At 37.2% G+C, this 21554-nt stretch overlaps 1 protein-coding gene across 1 annotated transcript in view; it reads right to left on the bottom strand.

Moving 5' to 3' along the window:
• COL21A1 (collagen type XXI alpha 1 chain) overlaps positions 1–21554 on the bottom strand; it is a 264373-nt gene that overhangs the window by 53671 nt on the left and 189148 nt on the right. The window contains exons 13-16 of the mRNA XM_061146356.1: positions 19560–19613; positions 18933–18984; positions 18287–18342; positions 18116–18169 (exon numbers count right to left, since the gene is read on the bottom strand). Of these exons, the coding sequence (XP_061002339.1) occupies positions 18116–18169; positions 18287–18342; positions 18933–18984; positions 19560–19613 (216 nt within the window). The remainder of the gene's footprint in view (positions 1–18115; positions 18170–18286; positions 18343–18932; positions 18985–19559; positions 19614–21554) is intronic.

The following is a 21554-nucleotide window of genomic DNA, read 5'->3' as shown; positions in this document are numbered from 1 at the left end:
TCGTCCTCTGTCATCCCCTCTCCTCTTGCCTTCAGTATTTCCCAGCATCAGGGTCTTTTCCAAAGAGTAGGCTTTTCCCATCAGGTGGCCAAAGTATTGGAGCTTCAGCTTCAGCATCAGTCCTTCTAATGAATATTCAGGTTTGATTTCCTTTAGAATTAACTGATTTGATCTCCTTGCAGTCCAAGAGACACTCAAGAGTCTTCTCCAGCACCACAGTTCAAAACCATGAATTCCTCACTGCTCAGCCATCTTTACGGTCCAACTCTTGCATCCGTACATGACTGATGGAAAAACCATAGATTTGACTAGATGGACCTCTGTTGGCAAAGTAATGTCTCTGCTTTTTAGCACTTTTCTTCCAAGGAGCAAGCATCTTTTAATTTCCTGGCTGCAGTTACCATCTGCAGTGATTCTGGAGCCCAAGAAAACAAAATCTGTCACTGTTTCCACTTTTTTGCCATCTATTTGCCATGAAGTGATGGGATCAGATGCCATGATCTTAGTTTTTTGAATGCTGAGTTTTAAGACGGCTTTTCACTCTCCTCTTTCCCCTTCCTTAAGAGGCTCTTTTGTTCTTCTTCATCTTCTCCCATAACAGTGTTGTCATCTGCATATCTGAGGTTATTGATATTTCTCCCAGTGATCTTGATTCCAGCTTATGATTCATCCAGCCTAGCATTTTGCATTATGTACTCTGCAAATAAGTTAAATAAGCAGGGTGACAATATATAGCCTTGATGTACTCCTTTCCCAATTTTGAACCAGTCCATTGTTTCATGTCCAGTTCTGTTGCTTCTTGTCTTGCATACAGGTTTGTCCAACAGTGGGAACAACTAATTTGGTATTACATGACCACTTTGGTTGGTAAAGACCTCCCCTTTTATTACTTTGATCATTAACTCTATCTTAATATGTTACTCTGATTAAGAGGTATTTAAAAAAAAAGTCACCATCAACAACATACATCAATAATGAAGTTTCACAATTATTTGAAAATTTAATTTCTTCTTATTCTTTGTACTTTTTGTTAAGAGTGATAATCAGAAGGACACAGAATCATATGAATAAAACAGCATCTGCTCTTTATAATGTATAGCAGATTATCCAACTCTAGCTGCATCAGAATCATCTGGAGGGTTAGATAAACTGCAGATGGTGGACCCCACTCGAGAGTTTCTAATTCAACAAGTGCTGATACTGCTGGTCTTACAACCACACTTTGAGAACCACAGTGGTTCGAACCCAGATCTTAAGGAAGAGACTCTATACCCTTTCTGCACTCACCCACCCATCTCTAGTGAACCACAATGGCTTTGTCTGGCTTTGCACTTGGTACTGAGTTTTATAATGGCCAGACTGTTCAGCAAGTGTCTCATTTATGTGAGCACTGGTTTCCTGGCTTGCACATTCTTTAAAGGATAGAAACACACCCTATAGAAGTTTTTTTAATCACCCAGAATGCTTAGAATTGTGCTGAACATAATATGACTATATGTATAACTGCTAGAGCACATCAAGGTAGGAGAAATGGATGATTTATTCTCAAATGCTCAATTTTGGGAAGATAATGGAAATGGGATAGAGTTATTTGTGGATAGAGCTATTTGTAAAAGGAAATGGGATACAGCATTTGTGGACAGGACTATTGCAAATGCTGTCGGAAGATTATGCAGGGTAATTGCGACCAGATGATGGCCAGTAATCTTGACCTAGGAATGATCTCTTCACTGTTTTAATAACATTTCATTGAGAAATGAAAGGATGATTTCTGCTTAGTTATCATCCATAAAATTTTCCAATGCTACACACAACTACTGTATGAAATTCAGTACTGTATCCAGAACTTAACTTCATCACTTGATTCCTTTCATGACCTGGAGATCCTGGCATACACCAATATGTTTGGCTGGTAGGAAAAAAGGCATGTAGCATGTCCCTACCTCTAATTTATCATTTTGCTATTATATTATTAATTCCTTCCTGATATAAGATAAATAGAAAATGTCATGCTAAACATTATTCCTCAGTCCAGTCTCTGTAGCTAATGTCAAAGATTATTTATTCTACAGCAAACCAGTTATTTTTAAAAAGCAAATTTAACCAAAAACAGAGATGTGAAATTTGCATTGCATGTGTATTTCCTTTCATGTGATGGTCTTTGGTACTTACCCACAAAAATGAAAGCATGAGTAATTTAGTATGTGGCCATTGCAACCCTCAAAATCTGGTGGAAGGTGTGTGACCGTGAAAATATAATTTAATTTTGAAGAAGATCCTTACTTTGTTATTAAACACTATAATTTACCTTTGATCTTATTCCATGGTTTATTTCTAGTATGTAAACAAAACTCTAGCATGCCAGAGAATGTATTAAAGATGTAAGACTGGGTAAGCTCCTCCTGGCTAACCAAATAAACAGACAAGAAATTTGGAAGGCATCATGCATAAAAGGATCACACAAACTAGGCCTGAAATTCAGGCTGTGCCATGTAAAGGACTGTTCACTTTGGGGTAAATTCTTTAATTGCTCTTAATTTGATTTTAATTTCAAACTGACATTGATATTCTCAACTTGATAGATTTTTTTTTTAGGAAAATAAAATAGGAGTCTTTGTGAAAGTGACTTGAACATCTCTAGAAACAGAAGGGAAGATCCAGAGAAGTTAGCTGCTCTACTGCCATCAAAGAGTGTGGAATTTTAACAGTTCTTTAACTATTATGATTGGTTTCAGGCTACACTATTTTCAAATAATATGTCATTTTTCTATTTGACTGCTATGGTTTGGCATTATAATTTAGGAAAAATGAATTACTTTTTAGGTGCTTGAAAAAACACATTGATTATTTCATAGTTTCTAGGGGCCAGACGGAGAAGGCAATGGCACCCCACTCCAGTACTCTCGCCTGGAAAATCCCATGGACGGGGGAGCCTGGTAGGCTGCAGTCCATGGGGTCGCTAAGAGTCGGACATGACTGAGCGACTTCACTTTCACTTTTCACTTTCATGCATTGGAGAAGGAAATGGCAACCCACTCCAGTGTTCTTGCCTGGAGAATCCCAGGGACGGGGGAGCCTGGTGGGCTGCCGTCTATGGGGTCACACAGAGTTGGACACGACTGAAGCGACTTAGCAGCAGCAGCAGCAGCAGGGGCCAAAAGTCTGGGCATGGCTTTACTGAGTTATCTGTGTGTGTGCATGCGTGCTAAGTCACTGCAGTTTTGTTCAACTCTGTGCAACACTGTGGACTGTAGCCCCCCAGTCTCCTCTGTCCATGGGATTCTCCAGGCAAGAATACTGGAGTGGGTTGCCATGCCCTCCTCCAGAGGATCTTCCCGACCCAGGGATTGAACCACATCTTTTATGTCTCCTGCATTGACAGGTGGGTTCTTTACCACCTGGGAAGCCCTGTTCTCTAAGTAGGGTCTTACAAAGTGGTAACCAGGAGGTCTGCTGGGTTGTGCTCTCATCTTCTAGAGGCCTGACTGCAAAAGTATCTATATCCACTTTAAGTCACTATGTTGGCAGAATTGAGCCAAGTAGGCTCTAAATGGAGCCCCTCATAATGTACCATCATTACAGGAGTGACACCTGTTGGTTAGAAGCAAGTCATAGGTCCCAGGCACATTCAAAAGTCAGGAATTAAAAAAGATGAGCACCAGCAGGTGGGGGTCACTTTCCAGTCTTCCTACCCCAATTATTTTCACACATATCCCTGTAAGAGTTGTACTGTTTGCCTGGATACCAACAATATATGACACTGTCTGTTTACTCACAGCCTTGACAAGAAGATTGGATTTTTAACTCAAGCTTTTGAACTTTTGTCAATCTAATGGGTGGGTAATTGTACCTTGGAATAGCTTCAATTTGTATTTCTCTTATTATGAGTGAAGTTGAACATCTCTGTACATTTAAGGGCCACTTTACATCTTTTTTTCACTTTGAGAATTATATATTCATGTCTTTTCCCCTCATCTATGTATTTATATTTATTGATATATAATTGATTTACAATATTATAAGTCAAATAACTTGTGATTAGACAGGGGAGGTGATAAATAGATTTGAGGGATTAGATCTGGTAGACAGAAGCCTGGGGAACTACAGATGGAGGTTTGTATCATTGTATAGCAGACAGTGACCAAAATCATCCCCAAGAAAATGAAATGCAAGAAGGCAAAGTGGTTGTCTGGGAGGCTTCACAAATAGCTGAGAAAAGAAGAGAAATGAAAGGCAAGGGCGAAAGGGAAAGATATGCCCAACTGAATTCAGAGTTCCAAAGAAGGGAAAGGAGAGATAAAAAGTCCTTCTTAAGTAAACAACCCAAAGAAATAGAGGAAAAAATAGAATGGGAAAGATTAGAGGTATCTTCAAGAAAATTGGAGGTATCAAGGGAAATTTCATGTAAGGATGAGCATGATAAAGGACAGAAACGGTATAAACCTAACAGAAGAAGAAGATATTAAGAAGAGGTGGCAAGAACACACAGAAGAACTGTACAAAAAATATCTTAATGACCCAGATAACCACGATGGTGTGATCACTCACCTAGAACCAGACATTCTGGAGTGCGAAGTCGAGTGGGCCTTAGGAAGTATCACTAAAAACAAAGCTAGAGGAGGTGACGGAATTCCAGCTGAGCTGCTTAAAATCCCAAAAGATGATGCTATTGAAGTGCTGCACTCAACATGCTAGCAAATTTGGAAAACTCAACAGTGGCCACAGAACTGAGAAAAGTCAGCTTTCATTCCAATCCCAAAGAAGGGTGATGCCAAAGAATGTTCTGACTAGCATACATCTCACACGCTAGCAAAGTTATATATATAGTACCCCATGATTCCTGGTTGGTCAATCATCCATGGATTCACATTCATGGATACAGAGGAACCACAAACACAAAGGGCAGACTATAAATTACACTTGGATTTTCAACTGCGGGGAAGGTTATGCCCGTAACCCCAGTGTTGTTCAAAGGTCAACTGTAACACCATGATCAAGGGACCAAGGGTAACATACCAATGATCAGACATGTGGATAGTATTTACTCTGATGTAATGAGAAGGACATTCATCTCTCTGTTATCCTTCTCCACCACCCCCAAATAATTCCAGTCTAATCAGACAAACCTGAACTGACTGACTTCTAACAGAAACCCTAACTAATGCTCTGCAAAACTACTATAAAAAGTAAGAAAAGACTAATAAGTCATCACAGATAAGAGGAAACTAAGGAGACATGATAAAAAAAAAAAAAAAAAAGAGGAACGTGGTGTATTCTGGATTGGATCCTGGAACAGAATAAGGACCTTCATGGAAAACTAATGAAATCCAAATAAAGTATAGAGTTCAGATTAATTTACAGGAATTTGACAATACTGATTTCTTAGTTTTGACAAATGCATCATAGTAACATCATGAGAAACTTGGAAAGGTACATAAGGAAACCTCACTGTACTATTTATCTATAACTTTTCTGTAAATACAAAAGTACTCCAAACTAAAAAATTTCTTTAACAAGCCCCAGAAGTTTTTGTTGTTGTTGTTGTTAGAAAACTTCATGCTGATACTAAAACTTAAGTGAAGCTTATATGAACCTCAATTATTTATTACAATTTTAAAAAGAAAAACAAATTTAGAGACTTAAACTACCTAATTTCAAGACTTATTCTGGGCTTCCCTGGTGGCTCAGACCATAATGAATCCACCTGCAATACAGGAGACATGGGTTTGAGCCACGGGTTGGGAAGATTCCCTGGAGGAGGGCATGGCAACCCACTCCAGTATTCTTGCCTGGAGAATCCCATGGACAGAAGAGCCTGGTGAGATACAGTCCATGGGGTCACAAAGAGTCAGACACCACTGACGTGATTTAGCACACACATAGATGAGTAAAACAGAATCAAGAGTTCAAAAATCAGTTAACACATATATTGATCAATTGATACTTGGCAAAAATGCTCATGTAATTCAATGGGAAATGAAAACCTTGCAATAAATGGCGCTGGAATGACCAGATCTCCAGGGAGAAAAGGGAAGAAAAGAACTTTAACTTTTATATCACAGAGGAATTAAAATCATCAAAATGGATCATAGAACTAAATTTGTAAACTCAGTTCAGCTTAGTAGCTCAGTCGTGTCTGACTCTTCGTGCCCCCATGGACTGCAGCACGCCAGGCTTCCCTGTCTATCACCAACTCCCAGAGCTTATCAAACTCATGTTCATTGAGTCGGTGATGCCATCCAACCATCTCATCCTCTGTTGTTCTCTTCTCCTCCAACCTCCAATCTTTCCCAGCATCAGGGTCTTTTCCAGTGACTCAGTTCAGCTCAGTCACTCAATCGTGTCTGACTCTTTGTGATCCCATGAATCACAGCACGCCAGGCCTCCCTGTCCATCACCAACTCCTGGAGTTTACCCAAACTCATGTCCGTCGAGTCAGTGATGCCATTCAGCCATCTCATCCTCTGTCATTCTCTTCTCCTCCTGCCCTCAATCCCTCCCAGTATCAGGGTCTTTTCCAATGAGTCAGCTCTTCGCATCAGGTGGCCAAAGTACTGGAGCTTCAGCTTCAGCATCAGTCCTACCAAAGAACACCCAGGACTGATCTCCTTTAGGATGAAATGCTTGGATCTCCTTGCAGTCCAAGGGACTCTCAAGAGTCTTCTCCAGCACCACAGTTCAAAAACATCAATTCCACCAGCCCAGGTTGGATGCATGAGACAAGTGCTCGGGGCTGGTGCACTGGGAAGACCCAGAGGGATCGGGTGGAGAGGGAGGTGGGAGGGGGGATTGGGATGAGGAACATGTAAATCCATGGTTGATTCATGTCAATGTATGGCAAAAACCACTACAATATTGTAAAGTAATTAGCCTCCAACTAATAAAAATAAATGGAAAAAAATGTATATTTACCAAATTACTGTCATAATTAGTTTGATGGGATGGTTTTCCCTGCTCCTGGAAAACACAGATTCAAGCCTGTAATTTTTTTCAGATAGAAACTATTAAAGTTATAAGCATATTCACTGGTTAAAAAAAAAAAAAGCATCATTTCTTCGGTGCTCAGCTTTCTTCACAGTCCAACTCTCACATCCGTACGTGACCACTGGAAAAACCATAGCCTTGACTAGACAGACTTTTGTTGTTAAAGTAATGTCTCTGCTTTTTAATATGCTGTCTAGGTTGGTCATAGTTTTTCTTCCAAGGAGCAAGTGTCTTTTAATTTAGTGGCTACAGTCATCATCTGCAGTGATTATGGGGCCCAAGAAAATAAAGTCTCTCACTGTTTCCATTGTTTCCCCATCTATTTGCCAGGAAGCAATGGGGCCAGATGCCAAGATCTTAGTTTTCTGGATGTTGAGTTCTAAGCCAACTTTTTCACTCTCCTCTTTCACTTTCATCACAAGGCTCTTTAGTTCTTCTTCTCTTTCTGCTATAAGGGTGGTGTGATCTTATACCTGAGGTTATTGATATTTCTCCCGGCAGTCTTGATTCCAGCTTGTCCTTCATCCAGCCTGGCATTTCGCATGATGTACTCTGCATGTAAGTTAAATAAGCAGGGTGACAATATACAGCCTTGATGAACTCCTTTCCTGATTTGGAACCAGTCTGTTGTTCCATGTTCAGTTCTAACTGTTGCTTCTTGACCTGCATACAGATTTCTCAAGAGGCAGGTCAGGTGGTTTGGTATTCCCATCTCTTTAAAAATTTTCCAGTTTGTTGTGGTCCACACAGTCAAAGGCTTTGGCATAGTCAATAAAGCAGAAATAGATGTTTCTCTGGAACTCTCTTGCTTTTCAATGATCCAGTGGATGTTGGCAATTTGGCCTCTGGTCTCTGCTTTTCTAAATCCAGCTTGAACATCTGGAAGTTCACAGTTCTTGTACTATTGAAGCCTGGCTTGGAGAACTTTGAGCATTATTTTGCTAGCGTGTGAGATGAGCACAATTGTACGATAGTTTGAACATGCTTTGACATTGTCTTTCTTTGGGATTGGAATGAAAACTGATCTTTTCCAGTCCTGTGGCCACTGCTGAGTTTTCCAAATTTGCTGGCATATTGACTGTAGCACTTTCACAGCATCATCTTTTAGGATTTGAAATAGTTCAACTGGAATTCCATCACCTCCACTAGCTTTGTTCATAGTGATGCTTCCTAAGGCCCATTTGACTTTGCATTCCAGGATGTCTGGCTCTAGGTGAGTGATCACACCATTTGTAAGCTACAGTGGTACAATGTTAGATTCATATCAATGTATGACAAAACCCACTGGAAAAAAAAATAATAATAATAAAAATTAAAAAAAAAAAACAAGCAGTATTGTAACAAATTCAATAAAGACTTTAAAAATTAAAAAAAAAAAAAAGAAACTATGGTATTTTATATATGCATTTAGAACATTTGAAAATATTTTCTTTTAGAAGAAAAGAGAAAATTTCTGACCTTAAGTTAGGTAAAGATTCTTAAAGACAACACAAAGACATAAACAAAAAGAAATTCTAAGACGCTAGATTTCATCCTGGTTAAAAACTTCTTCCCATTGAATAATACCATTAAGAAAATGAAAGGCTATCTGAAGGTCAGGAGATAATATTTACATATACATGTCCAATAAAAGACCTATTGTACAAAGAACTCTTGCAACTCATTAACAAGAAAACAACCAAAAGTTGTTTTTTTTTTTTTAATTGTCAAATGTTTTGAATAGACACTTCACAAAAGAAGATATACAAATGGCCAAGAAGCCCATAAAAAGATGCCAACCCTGTCAGTCATCAGAAAAATGCAAACTAAAACCATATGAGATACTATTATGTACCAAATAAAAGAGTTAAAAAGAGTTAAAATGCCAAATATTAAGTGTTGCCAGGATGTGGTAAAAGTAGAATTCTCTTGAATTGCTGATGGTAATAGAGGATAATACAATCACTTTGGAAAATAGTTGGGGATATTCTTAGGAAGTTAAATATACACTCACCATACAATGCAGCAATTCTACTAGGTATCAACCCAAGAGAAATGAAACCATGTCCAATCTAGATGTGTATAAGCATATTCATATCGACAATATTTATAAATGCCAAATATAGGAAACAATTCAAATGTTCATCAGCTGATAAATGAAGAAACCAACTGTCATATATCCATATCACTAAGCATGGTGTGTGCACGTATGTCCTGTCGTTCAGCCGGATTCAATTGTTTGCGACCCCATGGACTGCAGCCCACCAGGCTCCTCTGTCCGTGAAATGTTTCCAGGCAAGAAATACTGGAGTGGGTTGCCATTTCCTCCTCCAGGGGTCTTCCCGACCCAGGGATTGAAACCCCGTCTCCTACGTCTCCTGCTTTGGCGGGCACATTCGTTATCACTGCACCACCTGGGAAGCCTTAAATACTATATGATTATATTTAATTGACATTGTAAGAAGCAAAACTCTAGTGACAGAAAGCATAGTCCACACAAATGCATGTAGATGCACTCAATTCCTTTGAATGAATGAATGAATCAACTAATCAATCTCCATCCCCCCCTCTTCCTCAACCTTTCCCTCACCAACACCTCTTTACCCTTCTCTATATAAAATATATATACACATACATGAAAACATAAATATGTATTTTTATATAGGAATATACATTTCTATATTGACACATATATTATAAACAATATAAACACACATACACACATCCTATTGATATTGTTTCTTTAGAGCAACCCTGACCAATACACAACCAAATGCAATGCACAGATACTGATTGTATCAAGTGTAACAATAGCTATTTAGGACACTGTTTTTAAACAATTAGAAAAATTTGAATATTAGAAAATAGTGTTGTATTGACATTAAATCTCCTGGGCATCATGATGAAATTAAATATTCTTAGGAGACACAGGCTTCCCTGGTGGTTCAGATGGTAAAGAATCTGCCTGCAATGCGGGAGATCTGGGTTCAGTCCCTAGGTTGGGAAGATCCCCTGGAGAAGGGAAGGGTTACCCACTCCAGTGTTCTGGCCTGGAGAATTCCATGGACAGAGAAGCCTGGCAGGCTACAGTCCAGGGGGTCACAAAGAGTCGGACACAACTGAGCGACTTTCACTTAGGAGATACAAGCTGAAGTGTTTAGGAGAGAAATGCACAGAGTCTAATTTACTTTCCAGTTGCTCAAAAAAAATATAGAAATAAATACTTATATATTTATGTGGTACAATTTTCTGTATGACTGAAAAATTCCAAAACAAAAAGCTGGGTGGGAGGAAGAAAACAGATTTTAATAAGGTCAGAAAAAATTAGGTATGATTCATTATTCAAACATTCCAAAAAGGAAATATAAACTGCAGACTATTCAGACAAAGAATATTATTAAGCACTAAAAACAAATGAACTATCAAGTCATGAAAAGACACGAAGGAGTCTTAAACATGTATTACTAAGTAAAAGAAGCCAATCAGAGAAGACTACACACAATATAATTCCAACTCTATGACATTCTGGAAAGGAAAATCTTTGGGGACAGTAAAAAGATTAGTGGCTGTCAGAGGCTAGGGGAAGGGAAAGATAAATAAGTATAGAACAGAATTTTTAGGGCAGTAAAGTTATTCTGTGTGAGACTGTAGTGGTGGATACGTCATTATACATTTGACTACACTCACAGAATGTACACTATCAAGCATGAACACCAGTGTAAACTATGGACTTTGAGTGATAGGATGTGTAAATGTAAGTTCATCAATTGTTTAAAAAAAAAAAAAGTGCCAATCTTGTATGAGAAGTCAATTCTGGGGAAATCTATAGGAGGAGGAGACAGGAGGTATATGGAAACGTTTAGTACATTCTGATCAGTTTTACTGTGAGCCTAAAACTTCTCTGAGAAATAAAGTCTATCTTTTTAATTAAATAGACTTTTAAAAAACTGTGAATGACTCCAGTAAAAAACTTCAAACAGACAAGAAGAACTATATTAGAAGTTCCACACTAATTAGAAAATTCAGGACATAACCAAAGTTAAATATGAAGGGTAGCATGGACCTAGCAGGAAAGTAAATATCAAGAGTGAATTAACTTAAAAATGTTAACCATAACTGTATTCTCCAGATATTTCACTATCAGAAATATAGGGAAATGGAAACACATTTCCATGCAAAAACTTTTACACAAATGTTCATAAAGTACTATTTATAAGAGCCCAAAATTACAAACAACTCAAATGTCTATGAACTGATAGATGAATAATAGCCATATATTCAAACAATGAAATATTATCAGCAATGAAAAGGAATAAAGTACTAACACAGGGCAAAACATCGAAGAACCTCACAAATGTTAGGCTAGGCCAAGAGATGAACCACAAAAGACCACATGGTTCATATGATTCAGTTTATATGAAATGTCCATATGGGCAAATTCATATGGAAAGGAAGTAGGTGAGAGGTTGAGTATGTTGTTGTTGCTCAGTTGCTCAGTCATGTCCGACTCTTTGTGACCCCATGGACTGCAGCATGACAGGCTTCTCTGTCCTTCCCCGTCTCCCAGAGCTTGCTCAAACTCATGTCCATTGAGTCAGTGATGCCATCCAACCATCTCATCCTCTGTCACCCTCTTCTCCTCTTGCCCTCAATCATTCCCAGCATCAGGGTCTTTTCCAATGAACTGGCTCTTCACATCAAGTGGCCAAAGTATTGGAGCTTCAGTTTCAGCACCAGTCCTTCCAATGAATAGTCAGGGTTGATTTCCTTTAGGACTGACTGGTTTGAGTCTAAGGGACTCTCAAGAGTCTTCTCCAGCATCACAGTTCAAAAGCATCCATTCTTCCATGCCCAGCTTTCTTTGTGGTCCAACTATCACATCCTTACATGACTACTGGAAAAACCATAGTTTTGACTATAGGAACTTAATTGGTAAGTAATTTCTCTGATTTTTAATACACTGTCTAGGTCTGTCAAAGCTTTTCTTCCAAGAAGCAAGTACCTTTTAATTTCGTGGCTGCAGTCAGCATCCACGTTGATTTTGGAGCCCAAAGAAATGAAATCTGACACTGTTTCCACATTTTTCCCATCTACTTGCCATGAAGGGATAGGACTGGAGGCCATGATCTTAGTTTTCTCAATGTTGAGTGTTAAGCCAGCTTTTTCACTCTCCTCTTTCACCTTCATCAAGAGGTTCTTTAGTTCCTCTTCACTTTCTGCCATTAAAGTGGCATCATCTGCTTATCTGAGGTTATCATATTTCTCCCGGCAATCTTGATTCCAGTTAGTGATTCATCCACTTCTGCATTTCGCATGATATGCTCTGCATATAAGTTAATTAAGCAGGGTGACAATATACAGCCTTGACGTATTCCTTTCCTAATTTTGAACTATTGCTCCATGTCAGGTTCTAACTGTTGCTTCTTGTCCTGCATACAGATTTCTCAGGAGGCAGGCAATGTGCTCTGGTGTTCCCAGCTCATCAAGAATATTCCACAGTTTGTTGTGATCCACACAATCAAAGTCTTTAGTATATTCAATGAAGCAGAAGCAGATTTTTTCTGGGAATTCCCTTGCTTTTTCTATGATCCAGTATATGCTGGCAATTTGATCTCTGGTTCCTCTGCCTTTTCTACATCTAGCTTGTATGTCTGTAAGTTCTCCGTTCATGTACTGTTAAAGCCGAGCATGAAGGATTTTGAGCATAATCTTGCTGGTATGTGAGATGAGTGCAACTATACGGTAATTTGAACATTGTTTGGCATTGCCTTTATTTGGAGTGAAAACTGACCTTTTCCAGTCCTGTGGCCACTGCTGTGAAAGCGTTAGTTACTGAGTCATGTCTGACTCTTTGTGACCCTAGGGCCTGTAGCCCACCAGGCTTCTCTGTCCATGGAATTTTCCAGGCAAGAATACTGGAGCAGGGTGGCCACTGCTGAGTTTTCCAAATTTGCTGGCATAATGAGTGCAGCACATTAACAGCATCATCTTTTAGGCTTTTAAAAGCTCAATTGGAATTCCATCACCTCTATTAGCTTTGTTTGTAGGAATGCTTCCTAAGGCCTACTTGCCTGTACAGTCCAGGATATCTGGGTCTAGGTGAGTGACTACACCATCATGGTTATCTGAGTGACTAAGAGCTTTTTTGTACAGTTCTTCTGTGTATTCTTGCCACCTCTTCTTAATATCTTCTGCTTCTGTTAGGTCCATACCATTTCTGTCCTTTATTGAGCCCGTCTTTGCATGAAATGTTCCTGTGGTGTCTCCAAGTTTCTTAGAAAGACCTCTAGTCTCTCCCATTCTATTTTTTTCTTCTCTCATTGCATTGTTTCCTGGAGAAGGCTTTCTTACCTCTACTAAAACTTGCCATTCTCCGGAACTCTGCATTCAGTTACGTATATCTTTCCCTTTCTCCTTTGCCTTTCACTTCTCTTCTTTCCTCAGCTATTCGTAAAGCCTTCTCAGACAACCATTTTGCCTTTTTGTATTTGTTTTTCTTAGAGATGATTTTGGTCACAATGTTATGTACAATGTTATGTACAATGTTATGAACCTCCGTCCATAATTCTTCAGGCTCTGTGTCTAACAGATCTAGTCCCTTGAATCTATTTGTTACCTCCACTGTATAATCATAAGGGATTTGATTTAGGTCATACCTGGGTGGCTTAGTGGTTTTCCCTATTTTCTTCAATTTGAGCCTGAATTTTGCAATTGGGAGCTGACGATCTGAGCCACAGTCAGCTCCAGGTCTTATTTTTGCAGACTGTACAGAGCTTCTCCATCCTCAACTGCAAAGAATATAATCAATCTGATTTCAGTACTGACTAAGGTGATGTCAGTACGCCACCAGATGATGATGTCCATGAGTAGAGTTGGAGTGATTGCCAGTGTGTACAGGGTTTCTTCTTGAGGTGATGAAAATTATCTAAAATTAAACTGCAGTGTTGATTGAGTAATTTTTTAGATATACTAGAAACCACTGAATTTTATATATCAAATGAGTAAATGTATGATATGTGACTTTTTTATCAATAAGCTGTTAAAAAGAGTGAACTGAAAAAAAAAAAAAAAAGAGTGAACTGAGGTTTACAATTGTGGGTATATACATGTGAATGCATCACCTAGATTAATATCAGAAAGGGGAAGGAAGGAGAAAAGGAAGAACAAACTTAGCCCAAGTTAGAAAAAGGAAAGTGAAAGTTACTCAGTTATTTCTGACTCTTTTTGACCCCATGGACTTTGTCCACGGAATTCTCCAGGCCAGAACACTGGAGTGGTATCTGTTCCCTTCTCCAGGGGATCTTCCCAACCCAGGAATTGAACCAGGGTCTCCTGCATTGCAGGCAGATTCTTTACCAACTGAGCTATCAGGGAAACCTAGCAGAAGGAAGGAAATAATTAATTAGAAGAAAACTAAACGAAGCACAGAATAGGGAAACAATAGTAATAAAAAAAGACAAAGCTAGAGTTTGGATTTTTTGAAAAAAGAAAATGAATAAATCCGTATGAGGCTAATTAAGAAAAAATAATAACAGCCAAGACTCATAATCAGAAATAAAAAAGGGAAAAGTTACAATTGATGCAAAAGAAAAATTTTAAAGGCCCTAACTCTTATGAATAATTATATGGACAAACTAGAACTGGAGAAACTAGAAAAAAAGATAAATTCCTACAATCTACCAAGACTGAATAAATAGAAAGCCTGAATAGACCAATGACAAATAAAGAAGACTATATAAGCAATCAAAAGCCCTCCAATAAAGAAAGCCCCAGGACCAGATGACTTCACAGGTAAATTCTACCAAATACTTAAAGAAGAATTAGTACCAATCCACCTTACAGTCTTCCAAAAAAAAGAAGACACAACACTTCCAAACTAATTTTATTAGGCCTGTATCAAATAAAGCCCAAGAAGACACTACAAGAAAAGAAAACTACAGGCCAATATCCTTCATGATCATGCATACAAAAAGTCTGAACAAATATTAGCATACTGAAATCAACAGTGCATCAGAAGGATCATACATCATGATTAAGTGGGATTTATCCCTGGAATGCAAAGATGGTTCAATATTGATATACCACATTGACAGAATGAAGATAAAAATCACACAATCATCTCAATAAATGCAGAAAAAGTATTTGATGAAATTCAACACCATTTCATGACAAAAATTCTCAACAAATTAGTTATACAAGAAACTTACCTCAACACAGTGAAGACCATAGATGTATGAAAAGCCCACAGCTAATATCATACTCAGTGGTAAAGAGGGGACGATTTTTCCTCTAAGATCAAGAACAAGGCAAGGATGCCCACATCCACCACATCTATTTACCATAGTACTGAGAGTGCTAGTCAGAGCAGTAATGCAAGAAAAAGAAATTTAAAATATCTAAACTGGAAAGGAAAAAGCAAAACTCTCTGTTTGCAGACAATATGATATTGCATAAGGAAAACACTAAAGACTACATAAAATACTGCTAAAACTAATAAATGCAGTAAAGTTGCAGAGTACAAAATCAACATACAGAAATCAGTGCATGCTATACAATAACAATGAACTATCTACAAAGGAAATTAAGAAAATAATCCTAAAATTGCATCAAAAATCATAAAATGCTTAGGAACAAACTAAGCCAAGGAGGTGAAAGACTTGAATGCTAGAAACCATAAAATATTGATGAAAGAAATTAAAGACATTAGTTAATAAATGAAAAGACATTCCTAGCTCATGTATTGGAATACTTCATATTGTTAAAATGTTTATTCAACCCCAAAAGATTTATATATTCAATGCAATCCATACCAAAACCCTCATGGCATTTTTCTATATAAATAACAAAAACAATCCTAGTATTCAAATAACTAAAAGCACAGATGACAAAAGCAAAAGTAGACAACTGGGATTTTATCAAACTGAAATGCTTCTGCACAACAAAGGAAATCACCAACAAGATGAAAAGAAAAGGCATACTATGGAATGGAAGAAAATATTTGTAAGTCATATATCTGATAAAGAGTTAATATAGAAAATATATAAGGAACTCCTACAACTCAATAGAAACAAAAATCAATGACCCACTTAAAAATAGGCAAAGGAACTGAGTAATCACATCTCCAAGAAGACACATAGATGACCAACAAGTAAATGAAAAGGTACTCAGCATCACTAATCATCAAGAAAATGGAAATCAAAACTACAATGAAATATCACCTCTTATCAGTTGGGGTTATTTTATATACATATACAAAAGTGTTGGTAAGAATTTGGAAAAACTGGAACCCTTGTACACTATTATAGGGATGTAAATTGGTACATCCACTATAGAAAACAGTAAGGAGGTTCCTCAAAAAATTAAGAATAAAACTATATTATCCAGCAATATCACTTCTGCATATTTAACAAAAAGAATGAAAACTTTGGGGAGATATCCAAACTACTGTGTTAATTGCAGCATTATTCACAATAGCCAAGACATGGAGGAAACTTAATGTCCATCGATAGATGAATGACTTTAAAGATGTGAGATAGATAGGTATACACACACAGAGAGGAATATTTTTCAACCTCAAAAAAGAAGGAAATCTTTCCATGTTCAACAACACAGATGAACCTGGAGGACATACACTAGTGAAATAAGCCATATCCAAAATGATAACCATTACATGGTCTCACTCTCATGAGGAACCTAAAATGGTCAAATACATAGAAGCAGAGAATAGAATGATTTTTGTCAGGGGCTGGGGAAAGGGAAACAGGGAAGTATTGGTCAAAGGATACAAAGATTCAGTTATGCAAAATGAATAAGTCCTAGAAATCTACTGTACAATATAGCTTAATACCTGTAGATAACAATACTGTTCTGTAAACTTTAAAATTTGCTATGGGGGTAGATCTTACATTGTGCTCATATTACAGAAAACAATAAACAATGATAAGGGGGGGAGGAAGGAAATTTTTGGAGGGGACAGATATGTTTATACCATCAATTGTGGTGATGGTACACTGTATATACTTATGTGCAAACTCTCCAAGTTGTATATATATAAGAATCTATGTTCTCTAAAAACATCAAAAGACTAGATTATAAAACCCATGAGAGTTTTGTTCTCTTCTATATGTTCAGCACCTATGAAGTATAAATAAATACTTGTTTAATCAACAAACAAATAGGAAATAAAACACAAAACTAGTCAAATAAAATTAATAACACATGATTGAATTCTTGAAAACAGGGCCCCGTACTGTATGTTCAGGAAGCACTATCTGTAATCTTTAAGGAATCACTTGACACTTGGAGAACTTCCATAACCTTTAAGTAACAAAATGGACAATGTTTCCAAAGGAAAAGAAAACAAAAGGAAATCTGAACTGAATTTTTGAGCAAGTGTGGCCATCCAAGTTGTGACCATTAGGAAACATGATGACATTTTTAATCCAGTGCTTGACCAAGTGGTCTTGCTGGCTGATGGATTTACACAAATTCTCTCCTAGGGATCAAAACAAATAAACGAACAAACAAACAAACACACTTACAGCAGGACAATGAAGTGGACTGTTGGCTTATTCCAGATATACTGACTTGAATACATATATGTCCCTGATGTCCTTTTATTTAATAGGTCAACTATAGAAAGACTGTTTCTGTTTGATAATTGACCCAGAAAATCTTCTATATGTAAGAATAATATGGGGTTCACCCACCATCATAGGAGCATGTGCCTTTGAGTTTTTTCAGGATTGATGAGTGATTGGCACGTCCCCATTCTTCTTACTCTAATTCTCCAATATTCATATCACACAAGTTGTCAGGGTTAAGATTAAAATTGTTAGGGTTGAGAATTCATTCCCCTACTCTCTGAAAAAAAAAAAGTCAAATCCCTTGGGAGACACATTTAAGAACCTGTGGCTCAGATCCACTAAACAAACCTATCTGAATGGCTCATTGAAGAAGCTTCTAATGTCCTGGGATTTTATTTCCAACACATAAGAATTCATAATATATTCAAAATAAATTGATCATGACCTTTAAATTACAACTTTTAGTTCATTCATTTTATACCAATGTCATATGTAAACAAATGTCTAGTATCTGTACATTTTCCTCATAACTCACTAGTTACAGAAATCTTTTCTTTGGTAAATACCTTGTAACCAGGGCTACCCATTAATCCATCCTTTCCATGTCTTCCTGGTTCTCCCTGAAAAATAAGTACAAGTATTATGTTTTGGCACTAATGTTTCTTTTTTAAATGAAGATAGTACAGGATGAATTTTATTTAAAGTAAATACTTAAGAAAATTTTCCATCAAACTCACAGCACGTCCAGGAAGGCCAGGAAAACCAGCATTCCCCTTTTCACCTTTTGCGCCCTGTTTTTAAAAACAAACAAAAACAATCCTTACAAGAAGGTTTTTAAATTCCAACTCAAACTTAAATAGGAAAGAAAGATAATTTCCTCATGGACTGACAGAATTCATGGAACCACAGCTTGTGTTGGCCCTGCAGCTTTGGGCAAAGCACTATTTTACCAGGACACAATATGACATTGAGAATAAGATGGATACAGAATTACTAAAAGCATCTTAACACAGAAGCCACGTCTAGGCGGAATTAAAAAGAAATGTGTATCTTAAATACAGAGAGAACATAATTTCCCTTCGATGAGAAAAAACAAGGTTCTCAATGGACACACTGTTAAACAGCTACTACTTCCAAGTAACCTCTCTCTATAAATATTTTGAAAGCTCAGAAGGGTCAATAACACAAACTATTCTTATAGAAAATCAAGTATAACAGTCAATAGTCATTTTTCCATTATTTCCTTGTTCTGAATAAACCCCACAAAGAAAAGTGAAAAAAGCTAATTGCCAGAACAGTGGACTGGGACTGAAATTTCAATTTTCTATTTCTATTATATTGAAAGTTCAATACGATACTCTGTTTGGGGATCTAAACTTCCCTTTTTGCCATAAAATCCAGGTGATCCTTTATCTCCTTTGGGGCCCATTTCACCCTAAAAGACAAAATATAAATCCTGAGTTTTAGAGAAGTATTTAGTATTTCTCTTATGGATTAAAGAAAAACACCAATTATACACAATGGAGTTTACTATGCTAACATCAAAATAAAATAGAAATAAAATTATTTAAAGTTTATTTACAAAAATCTTGTATCCCAGGCTTAAAGAAAAACACCAATTATACACAATGGAGTTTACTATGCTAACATCAAAATAAAATAGAAATAAAATTATTTAAAGTTTATTTACAAAAATCTTATATCCCAGGCTTTATAAAACAAAAGCAAGGAAAAGTGAGGGCATTTGTTATTCTAACAGGGCTTTATATGATAAAGGTTAAGAAAATTTCTGTATAATCAAAGTTACTCAACAATTTTTAAATACTATAAGATTTATGGCTGAAAATTTTAAATGAAATTTGTAAAAGCTTTATGTAAACTATATATTAATCTTAACCTAGTAATTTAATATGTGAGCATTTATTGACAGCACATTTATAACATAGAGTACTTTCAATTTGAAGTAAAATGCAATATTGCTTAATTTTATAAAGAACAGATTTCTTCAACCTTTGATCCTGGTATTCCATGAAGCCCAGGAAAACCAGGAAGTCCACGGTCACCCTGAAAATAAAACAAATTAAAGAAAACACATTTCAGCCTAAAAATATCAACATATACTCTTCCACCTCATTCTTGACTAAATCTATTGGAAACAAATCTGCAAACAGTTAAATATACATCTATACTAAAACCCTGTCTCTATAAAAGACTAATCCTCTTTTAGCAGAGTTTCATTTATGATCAGAGAAGGAGAATATGAGAGGCCAGGGGAATCTCATCAACAGCCCTTACCCCACCCTTAGAGAGCAGTCATCTATTCTAAAAACACCTAGACTCTTATGTGGCGAGACCTATGACTTAATGGAAATGACCGAGGGCTAATACTCTCCTCAAGAGAGCCATCCTCTGAGGTCCCAGCGCAGTGAGGATAGACCTGAGATGAAAGTCTAGGTCTGTAGAGAATTTTTCTCCTATTGCTGATCTCAGTAAATTTTTCGTAGTAGGTGTCTACTCACATGTGTCTATGAAGAGGGAAGGACCTACATGATCTCCAGAAGAGGAGAGATGGAGAAAATCACAACAGCTTGGTATTTGGTGACATAATTTTAATACTTATTTCTGTGGGACTTAGTGCCGTTGTCTTAGCTTCAAAAATCTTAATTGCCAAGACACAGTTTCAAGAGAAGCCCAGTGGCTCACTCAGCAAGATTTAGGTTAATTCACATTTATTTAAGCAAATTAAGACACTGCACACAAAAAATTTATGATTTCCTTAGCTGTCTGGTAGAGAGAGAAGAGGATGTGACCAGTTATCTATGATAAATGTTATTCTTAAAAATCTCAATTTTAATGAAGATTGTTTATTCACATGTTTTAAAGAGTTGACAGTTATTCAAGGCATAGAACCCTTGAAAGGCAACTCTTTCCACCCTAAATTCCAAGTCACCAAATCACATGGTTACCTTACTGCCCCGTTTTTCAGTTCCCAGCACTAAGTTAAAGGTGAGAGAACCACCTGTCTAAATTGAGACAAGAGTTGAAGGCCAGGTAGACAAAGATACACTCTTGATAAGATGGAATTTAGCTGGGTAATGAGTACTTAATAAAAGTACAAAAAGAAGGGTAAACTGAACTCCCTTTAAGGATGAACCTAGTCCCACCTAAGAATTCCATTCTCTGACTACTTATAGAAGATACCATCTTCAAACTGGTGATGTTTTCCTGGAGATAAGATAAACCAACCTTGGATGAAGAGAGAAGACCAAGAAAATTAACCCACACTGGAACCAAGAAAACATAAAATCTGAACAAAACCACCCTCACGTGCATGAGCAAGATTTTTAAGTAAAATTAAAAGGCACAGCATCCATATTAATATCCAGCAATGAAGAGGGGAGGGGCAGAGAAACAGTAAAATGCTTGGAGATGACTAAGGCAATATCTACAAGATACAAAACACAAGAAAGTGCAACTCAAACCCTATATACTCAGCCAAGTAGTGTCCAAGGTTTAAAAGCAATAGGTGGTAAAGAAGTTGTAAAAGTAAGCCAGTGTCTATCTACAATGGTTCTGTAGTGTGAAAGACAAACGCTGCTGGGTCGGCCATTGAGCAGTTGAGTCATCAGTTACTGCAGGACAGGTGAGCCTAAGTTGATTAATATAGAAATTTATCTACTAGGAAAAAGAGGCTGCCAAATAATAATATAAAAAAAAAATAAATGTGGCGGTGGCTCTGAGGCTAGGTAGTGGATAGTGAAAAATAATTGTTGGAGGTTGGAAATACAGTGATTTATGTAATACAGTGAATATTTAATGAAAACTTCGTTTGTAATAAACTGCTAAGGCAAAGAATGCATCCAATGAACTTAGCTAAAGAACCAAAAAACAGAATGACAGTATCATGAATCAACTGGTATTGGCTGCACTTGAAAAGGGGACTAAAAAGAGATCAGTTCAGAAAAGAATCAGCCAGTTTGCAAGCTGCAATGAAAAGAACAGACC

This window comes from Dama dama, chromosome 7 (genome assembly GCF_033118175.1).
Source record: "Dama dama isolate Ldn47 chromosome 7, ASM3311817v1, whole genome shotgun sequence".
NCBI lineage: Eukaryota > Metazoa > Chordata > Mammalia > Artiodactyla > Cervidae > Dama > Dama dama.
Note: the sequence above shows the minus strand (reverse complement) of the source record. Positions and strands in the feature narration are given on the sequence as shown.